Source organism: Diachasma alloeum, unplaced genomic scaffold (assembly GCF_001412515.2).
Source record: "Diachasma alloeum isolate Michigan unplaced genomic scaffold, Dall2.0 Dall_scaffold_00178, whole genome shotgun sequence".
Classification (NCBI taxonomy): domain Eukaryota; kingdom Metazoa; phylum Arthropoda; class Insecta; order Hymenoptera; family Braconidae; genus Diachasma; species Diachasma alloeum.
This window is the reverse complement of record NW_021680344.1, coordinates 1,011,877-1,025,541: the sequence shown is the minus strand read 5'-3', so window position 1 is coordinate 1,025,541 and position 13,665 is coordinate 1,011,877. Positions and strand designations below refer to the sequence as shown.

Here is a 13,665-nt window from a genome sequence, read left to right as displayed (position 1 = left end):
GAATGCAAGTCCTGCTTACACCTAACAAGTGCTGAAATGGGACATAACCAGAGGTAGAAAGGTCTCGGAAGCACTTGGGAAGAGGCTTCCCAAGACCTATCCAGTTCTGAACGGAGAGACCTAAGTAGAATTTGTCAGGTCCAATTATTCGACTCGGGTGGATCGATGGTCAACCCATATCGAAATAAACTCTCGATAATCCTCCGTGTATCAGCCATTATACACTGTTTTCATACCGTACGAATGACAAACGTGCTCTCTACTATCGGATTAAAATTTATATAATCCTCACTGTCCGAAGTATTCATGTTTTGTTGGAGCAAAAAGGGATTAAAAAAGTGGGAATCGAAGGAAAACTCAAGTACTAGCTCTCCTCCATTATAAATCCCGCTAGGGATTTGCGGACTAACGCCGTGTTCTCATATTACAATTATAAAATTGTTATAGAACTTGCAATTATGTTACTATAAGTTGAATAGGAGATGATACTTGTGATACATTGTGAGGGGAACGTGACACTTTCGGTGATTTGAGGTATTTATGGCGTTGCGGCCATGTAGGAGGTGAGACGGAGGGGAATCCATTGTTCTCTCGCAAAAAACCAATCGCTGAACAAAGAAAAACGATATTTAAATTACAAATTTTCAATCTATTTCAGCCATTTTTGTGTGCGAAATGTTTTTTTAATAATTTTTAAATTTTTTTCCCACATATTTTAAGCTTTCTTTTATTTTTATAGTTTGTCCTTTGGATAATTGGGAAATAATTAATATGGATAGAAAAAGCGACAACGTCGTGCCGTTTGAGGTACAAGTTGGCAGCACTGATTCACTCAGCTGTTATGTTCCTTCCCATAGCAAAATGTATCGTCAGGAGTTCGCTGGGAGACGCCAAGCGGGACGGTCGCTTGTCTGCCCCGTTATAGGATATCTATCATAACATCCGAAATATCCTCTCCTAACATCTATAGTTTCTTCTTTTTCTTTTCCTTTCTTTTTCTCACCTCTTTATTTCTATAATTCGCTCTCCTATAATTAATAGCGGACTTGGACTCCGCCAGCGAACTCCGTAACGGAATGTGTATGTATCGAATAACCACAGTTTAATATGAGAATTGAGCATTTGAAACTATCAAAAACCTTAATTAAAAGTCCACAAATTTTGCACTGTAAAGACCTCAAAACTTCGTTACGTGTTTTTTCATATTTAAAGTGGTAAATAAAGTGAAAATTTTCCGACAATGACATCCTATCATCAAATTCTTCATGATCAGGAGCAGAAAGAAATTTTTAAGTTGATGGTTTATGTTGATTGGTAGCCTGAGCGGTACAGGCACAAACTCCCCTACCATCGTTTGGGCCCTCTGGGGACAAGCAATGTACAGTGTATTTGCGCCCCAAAGGGCCTAAACGACTGTAACTGGTATCGACGTCCCTGAAAGAGGTAGGCAGGCGCACACGTGTTCTCAATTTTGAGGGACCGACGGTGAGCGTGCCCATAAACCCCATAACGAGTTATGATCGTTTTAACAGCACTTTTTTTGACGAATTTTCTTGATTTTTTTTTAAATCAACGGAGATTGTTTATTAGAAAAATATTGACCAAATGTGTTTTACATTGAATTCAGAATGCATCGTTTTTTTTCAGGTCGATTCGGCAATTTTACAACGAGATAGCCGCAGTCGACATTTCTGTTAATTGAATAAATAATTATTACAATATTGAGTTTTTTCGTCTCTCGTTGGCCTTCCAAGGGTTCAACGAATCTCTGGAAAACGTGACGATTTAAAAAAAAATTTTTTCGTACGTATGGTAGCGGTGCAAATTTTGCCGACTTTTACAGACCCTGAAAATCGGGGGGTTTTTCGGCTTCTCACAGCGATTATAAATAAACTAATCAAATTAAAATCTTGAAACTTCGTATTGGGCGAGTGAAATACTTATATTACATAGTGCAATTGGTCCCATATTTTTACGTTTTTTTTTCGTCGAGTTATAGACGTTTATTTCGAGTGGTCTCTACTTTTGACACCGACATTTTCTGGGAATGGATCGGTTTGAAACCGACAGTTTCTGGGCTTTCTGGGATTTTGCATAGGGGTTTTGAAAAAATCAAAGAATGTATAAAGAAAAATCATAAATTTCTTTACTTTTTTTCGACCTCCCCTGACTACGCCTTAAATACCTTAAAATAATGGAGAGAAGAGTAAAAAGGACTAGGGAGGATGGATATATTCGAGCGCTCCATAACACACATGTATAGCCCTCTCCAGATCAGAATATATTGGCCCTCTTCTACAAGCGCTTTTACGCTCGTAAAACGATATAGCGTTGTCCATTATAATTCCCCAATTTGGTTTTCAGCTGTAAATTTTACATTGAGAGTGAAACGTGACGCTTTCGATAATTTAAACGAATAGCCTGCAGCTCTTCAATGCCTTCAGCGAAGTTATTCAACCCGGTTAGAACATAATTGAAATTTCATGGACAATCGACTAGTAATTTTCTGGAGTGACATTTAATGCTAGTTAAGAGGGAAAAGTCATGAGATTTCAGATTTCACCAAAGATTCAATGAAATTCCGAGTTGGTCAACAGCACAATTGAGATGAGAATTCCTCAACCTATATGAACTTCCAATGTGTTGCGTCATTGATACTTTCAGACGCCGGGGTCTGCCTTGGCTGAATGATGTAATAAATTAAAATTATAACCCTAGATTATGTATTTTATACTAACAAATATATTTCAACTAAATATTCCGAATTGTATAATTTACACGAATGTTTTATATTTAACGATGTTCAAGCGAGGAGTGGGAAATTCGAAAAATGCAGCCAATTTCATGGAATTTTTTTCACATATTGTTTAATCCATTTAGACACCCCTTGCAAAACTTCAGAAACCCGAGGTTCAGGTTTCTACTTCTACTCCTGAACATCGTTAAGGTATAGTATAATATATTATATCGTTGGAGAACTGTAACTGACTTTTGACTGAAGAACTGTAACTGACTTTTGACTTTTACGACTCACAACTCACGACTCAACACAATATATTTACCGCAATTGAACTGCAATTTACAGTTGTCAGTGATTTTTCTATGAAATTTTAAATTTTTAATGGCGGAATTCCTTAAAATTTCAGTGGAACTAAAATGTCATAGAAATTTCAAAAAATTTACAAGAAATTTCCGTCAAAAATTTTCAACAATGCATATTAGTAACACTAAAAATGATCAACGATTCTATTGGTTTTCGAATTTTCAAAATAACCCAATCTGATTTAGATCTCTAAGTTTATATTCTAGGGAACAAAAAGAGAATACTAACAGTTTTACTTTATCTCAAATACTTTTCTTCCTTCGCCCCTTTTTCTTCGTCTTTTACCCACTGTAACAAATTCCCGACCGCTCATTCACACCTGAAATACGTTTTACCGAGAACGCGTTGTGGCAATCGTTAGAAAGAAAGCGGATATCTCGATGCACATAAATCTGCACCGATTTCGGAGAGTCCAAAGGTAAAGGCAGGTTGTTGAGATATGCTGCACTTTTTTCCCTTTCCGCCTTTCTATTACCGTATCACCAAAAAGCATTCTTTCATGCGTTATCAATGAAAGTTCCATCGATAATTCGCCATTTGAGGGCGAATTTTCTCTCTGAGATAAAAAAAACATTTGATCCTGAATTCTCATGAAACAAAACGGTAAACGTGTTATTTATTACTGGGTATACTTATAGTTGGTAATCAAATGGGAATATATCTCCATGAAGAAACAAAAAATATTGTAGATTTTGCTACACGGAGAGAAATTTTCTATCACCGGTCTTTAGCGACGGTCGCCTGTAGCTATTTGTCAACCATGCTCTCAAAGCTCATGGATTGCAATTAACGAGAAGACCGAAAATCTCTAAAGTCTCGCCGAGACTCTTACCAAAAATCTCGCCCAGACTCCTGTCTAAGCATGTATTGTCTCGGTATTGTTTCGAGAATCCTGCATGGAGAGAAATGTTCAGTAAAAATTACGGAACTCACAATTCGCACACCGATTACGGAATCGACTCAGAAAATTTAAGTGACGGTATTGTAATTTTTCACAGGAGATTCAGATAAAAATTACGGAACCGTCTGGAAAAATTCCGCGACAGTTGCGTAAAATTTCCTACAACCCCACTTTGCTTCGGAATTACGAAAAAGATACGTAATTTTTATTGAATATTTCTCTCCGTGTGGACGTAGCATCCTCTCGGATTCATGAACCGATACTGAGACAATACGAGATGAGACCGAAACTAGCCTCGGTACCGTGGACAGCCATAATTTCACCAGCTATATAGTTGGTGAAATTCAATAACTATTTAATTAAAATTCAGAAAAAGATTTTTCAATTTCATTCGCCAACCATTTGTTGAATTTTCAATAAACATTCGTCGAATTATTTCATGGATCAAATTTAACAAGGAATTGTAGATTATTGCGAAAATATCTTTTAGATGAGACATTGATCGATTGTCAAGACGTAAATGATTGTGTGATTGTTTTCAAATGTATATATGCCTTCACCATCTATTTGGGTAATTAGCAAATTAACTGAATGAAATTGGAAGATCTGAATTTTAATTAATTAGTTGCTAAATTTCACCAACTAGTTGTTGAAATTCACAAAATAATTTTCTCCGTGAAAGTAGAAAATTTAGTGTAAAAATGATTTAAATCAGATATGAGGTCACAGATACAATTTTCAGCTCTGTCTCTCTAACTGGCTTCTTCCAAGAAATTCTGCAGCATATCTCTACGATAACGGAGAAGAAAAGTAAAAAGGACTAGGGAGAATTGAATATTTCCCAACTTCTGTGGATATATTCCAGTGTTCCACAGCACACTCATATATGACCCTCTTCAACTTCTACTATGTTAGCCCTCTCTTATAGGCGGTACTACTCTCGTAAAACGGTATAGCGTAACTGAAGTAGGCGATGCCACTGCTGGTTGTTCCGGACATTCAATCTGTTCTGAATGGCTAGTTTCACGCCTCATATTCATGATGTGATTTATCGGGCCAGTGACGCAGAATCACATTCTCAGATTTCCATCCCGGTTAAGGTGTAAACAAATGTCATGTATAAACCATCACTAGCATACCATAGTGACCTTCGCCGTGGGAAGGATATGGAGGTCAAACCTTCTCCTATCGCAATATATCGGAGAATCACCGCTTCGATTCCCCATTCCATTGCTCATAAATCATATCACGAAATGGGCTTATTCCATCAGGAGTTGGAATATTCATCTGTCATTCGAAACATTCCTTGATCCATCGATAACCAGCTGTCCCCCAGGTGTTGCCCGGAATTTTTAATTCACTGAGAAATTCTTTGAACTCTTCAGGAAGTCACGTATGAAAAAATCCAATAGAAAACCTAGCGAATTCGCTAGAAAATCCTATTGGAATTCTATCTTATATTTTAGTATGGGAATTCTATAGGAATTCTATGGAGTTTCTATGGGATCTCTATAGGATTTCTATTGAAAAATTCCATTTGTTTTTTGTACTCATTCTATTGGATATTCGATAAAAAAAGTTAATAGATTTCGAATTTCTGTTTCAATTTTACTCGTGAGATTTTTTCTATAAGAATGCTTGGGCATCAATTTTTAAAGTTTTTTCTACTCGGATTCTGCAATGCAAAACAAAATAAACTCCAGCGGAAAAAATTTAGAAAATGTGTGCCCAATTATTCTAATAGAAAAAATCCAAGAGAAAAATTCAAACAAAAATTCGAAATCTATTGACTTTTTCTTATTGAATATCCAAAAGAAGCAGCGCAACAAAGAAATAGAATTTTTCAATAGAATTCCAATAGAAATCCTATAGAAACTTCATAGAATGCCTATAGAATTCTAATAGAATTTTCTAGCGAATTCGCTAGGTTTTCTATTGAATTTTTTCATACGTAGTTCTTGGGATTGAAAGAGAAAAAATGACTTTTCTCCGAAAGTTGGAAATTTTTAGGAAACCTCCGGATTTTTCCTATTGTTTTTAACTCAACATATAATTTTTTAATTTCGCTGAAAATTGATGAATCTCTCTATGACATAAAAATTTAAATCGATTTCTGGTGATAGAAAATTAAGACAAAAAATTAAGACTTGAAACCAAGGGTCAAAAGGGTTAGTATTGGGGTCAGAATTAAAGTCAGGATGAGGCTGAGGCTTAAGGTCAGGATAAAGATTAGAATTAGAGTCCTAGTGGGGGTCATATGGGGATCATATGGGAGTCATGTGGGGATCATGTGAGGGTCATGTGGGAATCACATTTCGGCGATAGCAAATAAGACAAAAAATTAAGACTCGAAATGAAATCCAGGTTTACAAGGGTCAGGATTGCATTCAGAATTACGTTCAGGAATAAGCTCAGAATTAGGCTCATGATAATGGGGATTGGCGAGTGGAGCGAGTGGGGGGCGAAGTCCTCTAGTAGTCCAATATGCGGACCATGATACGAGTCAGAAATAAGGTCAGAATTAGGGTCAGGATCAAAGTGAGAAGTAGAGTTCGAATAAGAGCAAGACAACGATGAGGATAAGGGTCAGAATAAGGCCCATATGCGGTTCATTTGGGGCTCTCAAGGCGTTGACTGGCGCCTTTTTCTAGAAATAAACCAATTGTTCTTTATGCATCGCACTATGCCAACAGGGGGGAGGGGGTGTAGCGCCTCGCTACATACACATTTATGCATTAGTACGCGGACACGACAACGTGCGTAGTTGAGACGACTGGACATCAGTGACATCATCGCTCTCTGTTACTTGCCAATAAAAATGTATACTTCTCACTCGCACCTATTGTAACGCGTATCCGAATTCTCACCTTTCGCGAAAATTATATTCAGTCTGGCGCTAACCGCCTATTACTCTACAAGTCGACCACCTGACTTGCTCTCTACTTTTGTATATATATTTCTAGACGCGATTGAATAAACGACAATTAAGACAACTAATTGTTTAGTAGTGGATTGATTAAACTTCCCGACAACACTTCAATCCCTAGAGGGGGGAGGGGGGGGGGGTGTAGGATTCGAGGTTGTGGTTGTTCGGGAAGATACCGAATCAACTACGCGAGGCAACAGTTTGCAAAACTAGAGATGTAGTTTATTGTCATGAATCCAGTATGTACAGATGATGAGTCGGTAGTATGAATATATACAGGATGAGGTGGAGAGATGTCCACCGATCGGCGAGAGCCGGACGACTAATTATTATACTCGCGTCAGGTAAGAATTCGGATGCGAATACAATAGGTGCGAGCGAGAGGTATTTGATACTGGGCGCGTGACAGAGCGCGATGATGTCACCGATGTCCAGTCGTCTCTCAGCGTGTCGTATCCGTGCGTGTGTTACGCGTTGGTGTGTGTGTAGCGCGACGCTACAGGGGGGGGGGGTTGGCGAGTGGAGCGAGTAGTAGTGCAATATACGGGTCAAAAATCCTTATTTAGAATTAGAGTCAGGATAAAAGTGAGAAGTAGGGTCCTGATAAGGGCAAGACAAGGATGAGGATGAGGGTCCGAATAAGGGTCATATGGGGTTCATATGGGGCTTTCAAAGCATTGATTTGAGCCTTTTTCTAAACATGAATCAATCGCTCCTCATGCGTCGCACCATACCAACCAGGGTGAGGGGGCGGGGGTTGGCGAGCGGAGCGAAGCTCCCTATTAGGGCAATATATTTTTAACAGATCTAATATATAAGAAATATATCTCATGAATAATTTGTGGAAGGTATAAATGTGAGATAATAATACCTAAACTGAATCTCAAGTTGATGAGAGCCTAAAACGAGCATGAGATATCACTATGACCTTAATGATGCTTAATTCACTGCATTTCGCTATTTTCTCCCGATATCATTCCACTCATTGTCGCCCATCTCCCTTCGTCCCTGGTGTATAAAATCCTGTCGGAAGCATGCATGGCTTGAAAATTAAACAAAGAGTTGACGTCGGGTAATCTTGACACGGGCTGAAACAATGAGTGATAAAAAACAAAGATGAGGAATAATGACAATACCGGTGAAAAAAACGAACAACGTTGGGTACAACAAAGCTACAACAATCAAGTTGTTCCACATTACGAGTTCGAATGTCGGAGGGAGTTGAACATTGAAATACATCTACTCGTTTCCTCATTTCCCATTTCGAATTTGCATGCATACGAAGTTTGGAGAATTCCAACCTTCACTCCTCCCTCGTCCACTTAAATTCTCATCACTCCTCTCATGCTTTCACGGTTGGATTGGCCAACCACTTCTGCATACAGGCGATATGCACCACAACGGAAATAATTATCCAAGTACCATCAAACTCCGATGATACAGAGGGCGTGTTGTATCAAGAAAGTTTGATGGGTTTCACTTGAACGTTTATATTCTCCATGTTTTTAGAACGAATTTCAATGGTCTAGACGTATTGACAATTAGAAACGGTAGCAACTCCTAGAATTGAGGAAATTTATCGCTATAAAAGGCTGTGAAATTTATGCTTTAATATATGAAATAGATGTACGGTGATGAGTTATTAAAGGGAAAATAATATACAAATTTGCTAAAAAAAACTCGAATTAAAACGTTTGTTGTGAGGTGTGAATTTGTCATAGCCTGTGAGCTAAACAATTAAATTCCAACCTCTATGAGTCATCTACCTTTCTAGCTAGATGGTCATATAGATGTATGAGATGGTTCCTGAGACTCCGCCTTGCAACATTGAAACATTGAAAATATTTGATTAGAGAATGATATACTCACTTAATTACGAGCAATCTCAGGCCTCAGTGAAAAACATAATGAGTATAATATTGGTTTCCGAAGAAAATTCCAATGCGCATGTCTTCAGTAAGCTTTCAACGAAATTGATATAATCCTCCCAACGGTTGATATTGTCATTGTCCAAGACGAATATGACTTTATGAATGATCTTTTCATTTAATTTCATTCTAGATTGGTCCAATAAACGCGAGCCAACTGGTGGAGAGATCTGAGTATAATATGGGTAGCAACTCAGCTTACATCGAAGAACCTCAATTGCAATGGGGTGAGCTGACCGTTGATCTCCTATCATTACATTACTCAAATAACCAATTGAATCTTCACTGCACTGCGCGAATACCTGGAATCTACGAAGCTGAGAGTGAGATATTGGTGCAAATTGGACTGACGGAGCCTGTACCCGCACAAAGTAAGTTTTAATAATCAGACTCAGATATTTAGATTATATCATTCACTAGGGTGCTACGCTCCCTGCCGCTCCGCTCGCCAACCCTCATATGATCCTCATGATCTTTATTCTGAACCTTAATCTGACCCTCATGATTCTCATTCTGACACTCATTATACCCCTCGTGACGAAAAGTCGATTGAAGTTTTACAATTTAGAGAGATATTGAGGCACTTATTTTGATCCTTGTAATCATTAGGCTCTGGCACCTATGGCCTTTATTTGAACCCTTAATATGACCTTTGTGATCCTGAATCTGATCCTTGTTACACTTATTTACACCCTTAATTAGTGATGCCGCGAGACGCGAGAGAAACGAGACGAGACGACATAAACGAGACGAGAGCCATGACGTGACGAGACGAGAAAAGTCAGTCGAGAACAAGAGCAACAAGAGGTAAGACGAGAGTCGAGAGAGCTTCCCCCTCTCTGTCCCTTCGTGTATTGTTTTTTTGTGCAAATTGGATTATAGAGGTGAAACGAGACGAGACGAGAGAATCTCTCAATTCTCGACGAGACGGCAGACAAAATAGTGCTCGTATTTCGATACGAGACGAGACGAGAGCATGGTTTCCTGAGAACGAGACGAGACGAGACAAGAACAATTTCTTGTCTCGTCTCGTCTCACGGTATCACTGCCCTTAATGTGAACCTTATTACCTGTATTTGGGCCCTTAATCTAACCCTTGTGAGCGTTCATTTTGCGACCCTTAATCTGATCTATATAACCCTTTATCTAACCCTTGTGACCCTTATCCTGACCCTCAATTTGCGCCTTGTGGCCCTTATTCTGACCCTCATGACTCTTATTTTGATCCCCGTGACCCTTATTTTGATCCTCATAATCCTTATTTCGATCTTCATGACCCACAAGGGGTGGGTCCGACCCTTCATTTTAAGTACCAAATTTCCATCACCAGAAGTCGATTTGGATTTTTATAACATAGAGAGATACCATAAGATTCTTCGGAAAGTTGTTTATTCAGGAATTCTTTTATCTGGAATGTGGAGCAAAAAAAATCAAGTAAAATCGGGAATTATCTTAGTTGTCTCAGGGACGTACATACCCATAGCTGACAAGATAGCACCGACCACTGAAAGATTTGGCCAGAAGTTTGTTTCGAACTTGGTTTAAAGGGGTTGACATGGAAGAGGTGGGAGCTTCTGACATAAGACGAGAGGGTAACTAGATGTTGCGAAACTTTGCCACCTCGCAAACCACCAACGTATATAACTAGGATAACATAAAGCGTCAGTCTCTTTACTTACCCTGTTGTAGCTATGTGAATTACCTAAATCCCGGATCCGCTAATCCTCTTTCCATAGGTGCAAAAAGGATCCGATGAGATTACCGCTGCAAGTTACGTAGTTGAGCTAAAAGTTTGGAATAATAATCGTCATCAACATTAAATTATTCACGTTGTGGATTAGGTATACTACTGATAACAAACCCACGGACAGAAGAAGCTTCAGATTCGTTTGGACGCCAATCGCAGAGAAAGTTTAAGGACATGAAGGAGGAAAACAAATTTACCAGGAACTAGAAATCATTGAATTTCTGGAATACCCTGAACAATTATATAAAGTCAACTTCTATAAATCTTGTTATATATATATTCATGGAATTTATAATATATCCATACAGGCTTTAAAGATGATATCCTCATGGGTCATGATCCCATGTGGAATTGAAAATTCTCCATACAGTTTATGCAACGAGTGGCGCCAAAATTGTTACCACCTCCCTCTAGTTTCATACACATTTCCCCACATCTACACCCCCTTCTTACCTCACCCTTCCCGTCATATTCTCCTTCTCATTTTCCCCACCCAAACTCAGGAAGTTTCGAGCGGTTTCATTACACTCTCAAGTATCTATGCGTTCTCGTTATCAAAAACCTTTGCATACCTGATTATTCGGGTCCTTTTATTCTTGTGTAAACTACTTCATGCTAGTCATTCCCTACGTGGAAGTTACATAACGTGTTCTAACCTGAGAATCTTAATGGGGGCCATATCGCTTATCGACTCCTTCTACCGCTTGACACTCTTTCGTTGTACGCCGTTCCTATTCTATTCTAGTTATCTTGGCCTCTTTCTCCCGGCAGTTTGATGTCAACTGTTCTTTTAGAGACTAGATAGGGGAATCCCAAGTAATACGCTTCGAGGATGGATTCATATACGAACGCGGAATTGTACTTAATCATACATGGTGGATACATAACTTATACCCAATAAGAATTGGGAGATTATTGTTTGTTTGTGTGTTGAAATCAGTGATGCTGCGGACGAGACGAGACAAGAAACTGCATCTTTTCGTCTCGTCTCATTGGCAGGAAACCATTCTCTCGTCTCGTCTCGTATCGAAATACGAGAGCAATTTCTTTTCTCGTCTCATCGAGGATTGAGAGATCCTCTCGTCTCGTCTCGTCTCGCCTTATCTCGTGTCTATAATCCAATTTCCACGGAAAAATATACACAGAGAGGCGCAGCGAGGGGGAGGCTCTCTTGCCCACGTACGAAATGCCAGTGTTGTAGAAACGGGCCAAGCCTGGCACAAGCCTGGGCTTGCCAAGTCTGGGCGCCCAGGCTTGGACCGAGGTTCGGCCATCCCTGGGGACCAGGGCTTGAGTCTCGGGAGAAGGGCGGGTANTCTCGTCTCGAGTCTCGTGCTCGACCGGCTTTTCTCGTCTCGTCTTGTTTCTTTCACGTCTCACAGCATCCCTAGTTGAAATTACTGTCACATCATTAGCTAGGTTATGATGAATTTTGGATTCCGATGTTATGACCATAATTTGAACCAAGTACCTCGACCTATACTTAATCATACATGGTGGATACATGTGTAGTCATCAAAGTTCTCTAGACACGTGCAATTTTTAATTATAACTTGTATAATGTGCAATTTGTAATTATAACTTGTATTTAATTATTATTAGGGTAGAAGGGTTTTTCTTCACTCAAAAGAATAAAGTATGATATAATTTTCTATTATAATTTTTTTCTTGGTTCAAAATATCGAAACTTGTACCAACAATTTTCACCGTAAATCGGAAGCCATAAATGTCAGTTTCAGAGATCTGCGCTGCAGCTTCTCACTATTAAATGGTCCGATTTTCTTTCATTCGCTCCCCCTTGTCAATTTCATTTTCCAATGTACGATCAAATATTTGGCTTCTCCACTGCACGTCGGTCGAACACCGAAGAGCGCTCTCGAGAATTACGTCCTCCCCCGTCCTGTCGCAATAGAGGGACGGAGGTGGAGAATAGCAGAAACGAAAAGAGAGTACGAAAAGAGTTATATACCCAGTGTCACATGTAACAGCTGCTTTTTCGTGTCGTGTATAGGTCAGAGTATCCCCAGGCGAGAAAATATTCGAGGTCGTTTCTCACAAGTTGATAAATGGTTTGATTTTTTTTCTCCATCGTTCCTTTTTCACTCACTTGATCAGGAATGTTTTCTGATATACAGAGATTCCTACGTCTGATGAAGATATTGATTGAGTTTTTCAGTCGATTAATCGTGGAGACTTGAAGCAATTTTCTTCTAGCAGATTTCAGAAGCAAAGCGGTAAAACGTTTTCAGTCGACTTAACTCTCAGCTGAGTTTTTGAGGAATACCTCCGAATCTAAGGGAGATAGGAAAATTTTCGTAATACCCCTTCGAGTAGTAGGTGTATTACTTTTCGTAATACACCTTTTTCGTCACTGAGGCCCGATAAATGGCGCTTACGGGGGCTGTGTTCAGAGGGAGTAAACGGCGATTAGCTGGCCTGAGCTGGCCGGGACCGTAAACAGTACTGTAAAGAGGACCAGCTATAGTAAATGAGACTTTTCGGGTCGACCCGTAAAGTTATACAGTTACTAGATGAGTAACCCACATGACTTATGTACAAATGCAATATAAAGTGAGCCGATATGGACAATATGGCCGTCGGTTGGGTATGCGCGGTAAGCGAGCCGTCTAGTAACTTGCCTAGTGAGTTGATTCAGCGGCACTGGCGGCGTTCTCAGTAACTAATCGGTTACAACAGTAGAGGTTATGCCGTTGTGAAATTATTGCATCATCTCTCTTCCTCAAAATCCATTTGGTCATTGTACCCGAATGACCAAAGGCCCTAAACCCGAACGGTGCAGTTCCTTGTGCTCGTATGCTACGTTAAAGGATTCTTCTAACGTGTCCAGTTAATTACAGTATTTATTCAAGTAGTTATATATATAATTGTTAGATTTTTCTCGTAAAGGGTCACCTTAGGTATTTGGTAGAGTCTCACTGCTTCTAAGTTTTGCCCAGTTTTCAGAGCTGGCAGTGTCTCCTTTAACTCATCTGCACAGGTGATATACAGTAGTATATATATATATATATATATATATATATATATATATATATATATATA

General features: G+C 39.2%; 1 protein-coding gene across 1 annotated transcript in view; it reads left to right on the top strand.

Moving 5' to 3' along the window:
• The window catches only part of LOC107038287, a 26,041-nt gene that overhangs the window by 11,242 nt on the left and 1,134 nt on the right, over positions 1–13,665 (top strand). Inside the window, exon 4 of the mRNA XM_015257314.1 lies at positions 8,992–9,229. Coding sequence (XP_015112800.1) covers positions 8,992–9,229 — 238 coding nt within the window. The remainder of the gene's footprint in view (positions 1–8,991; positions 9,230–13,665) is intronic.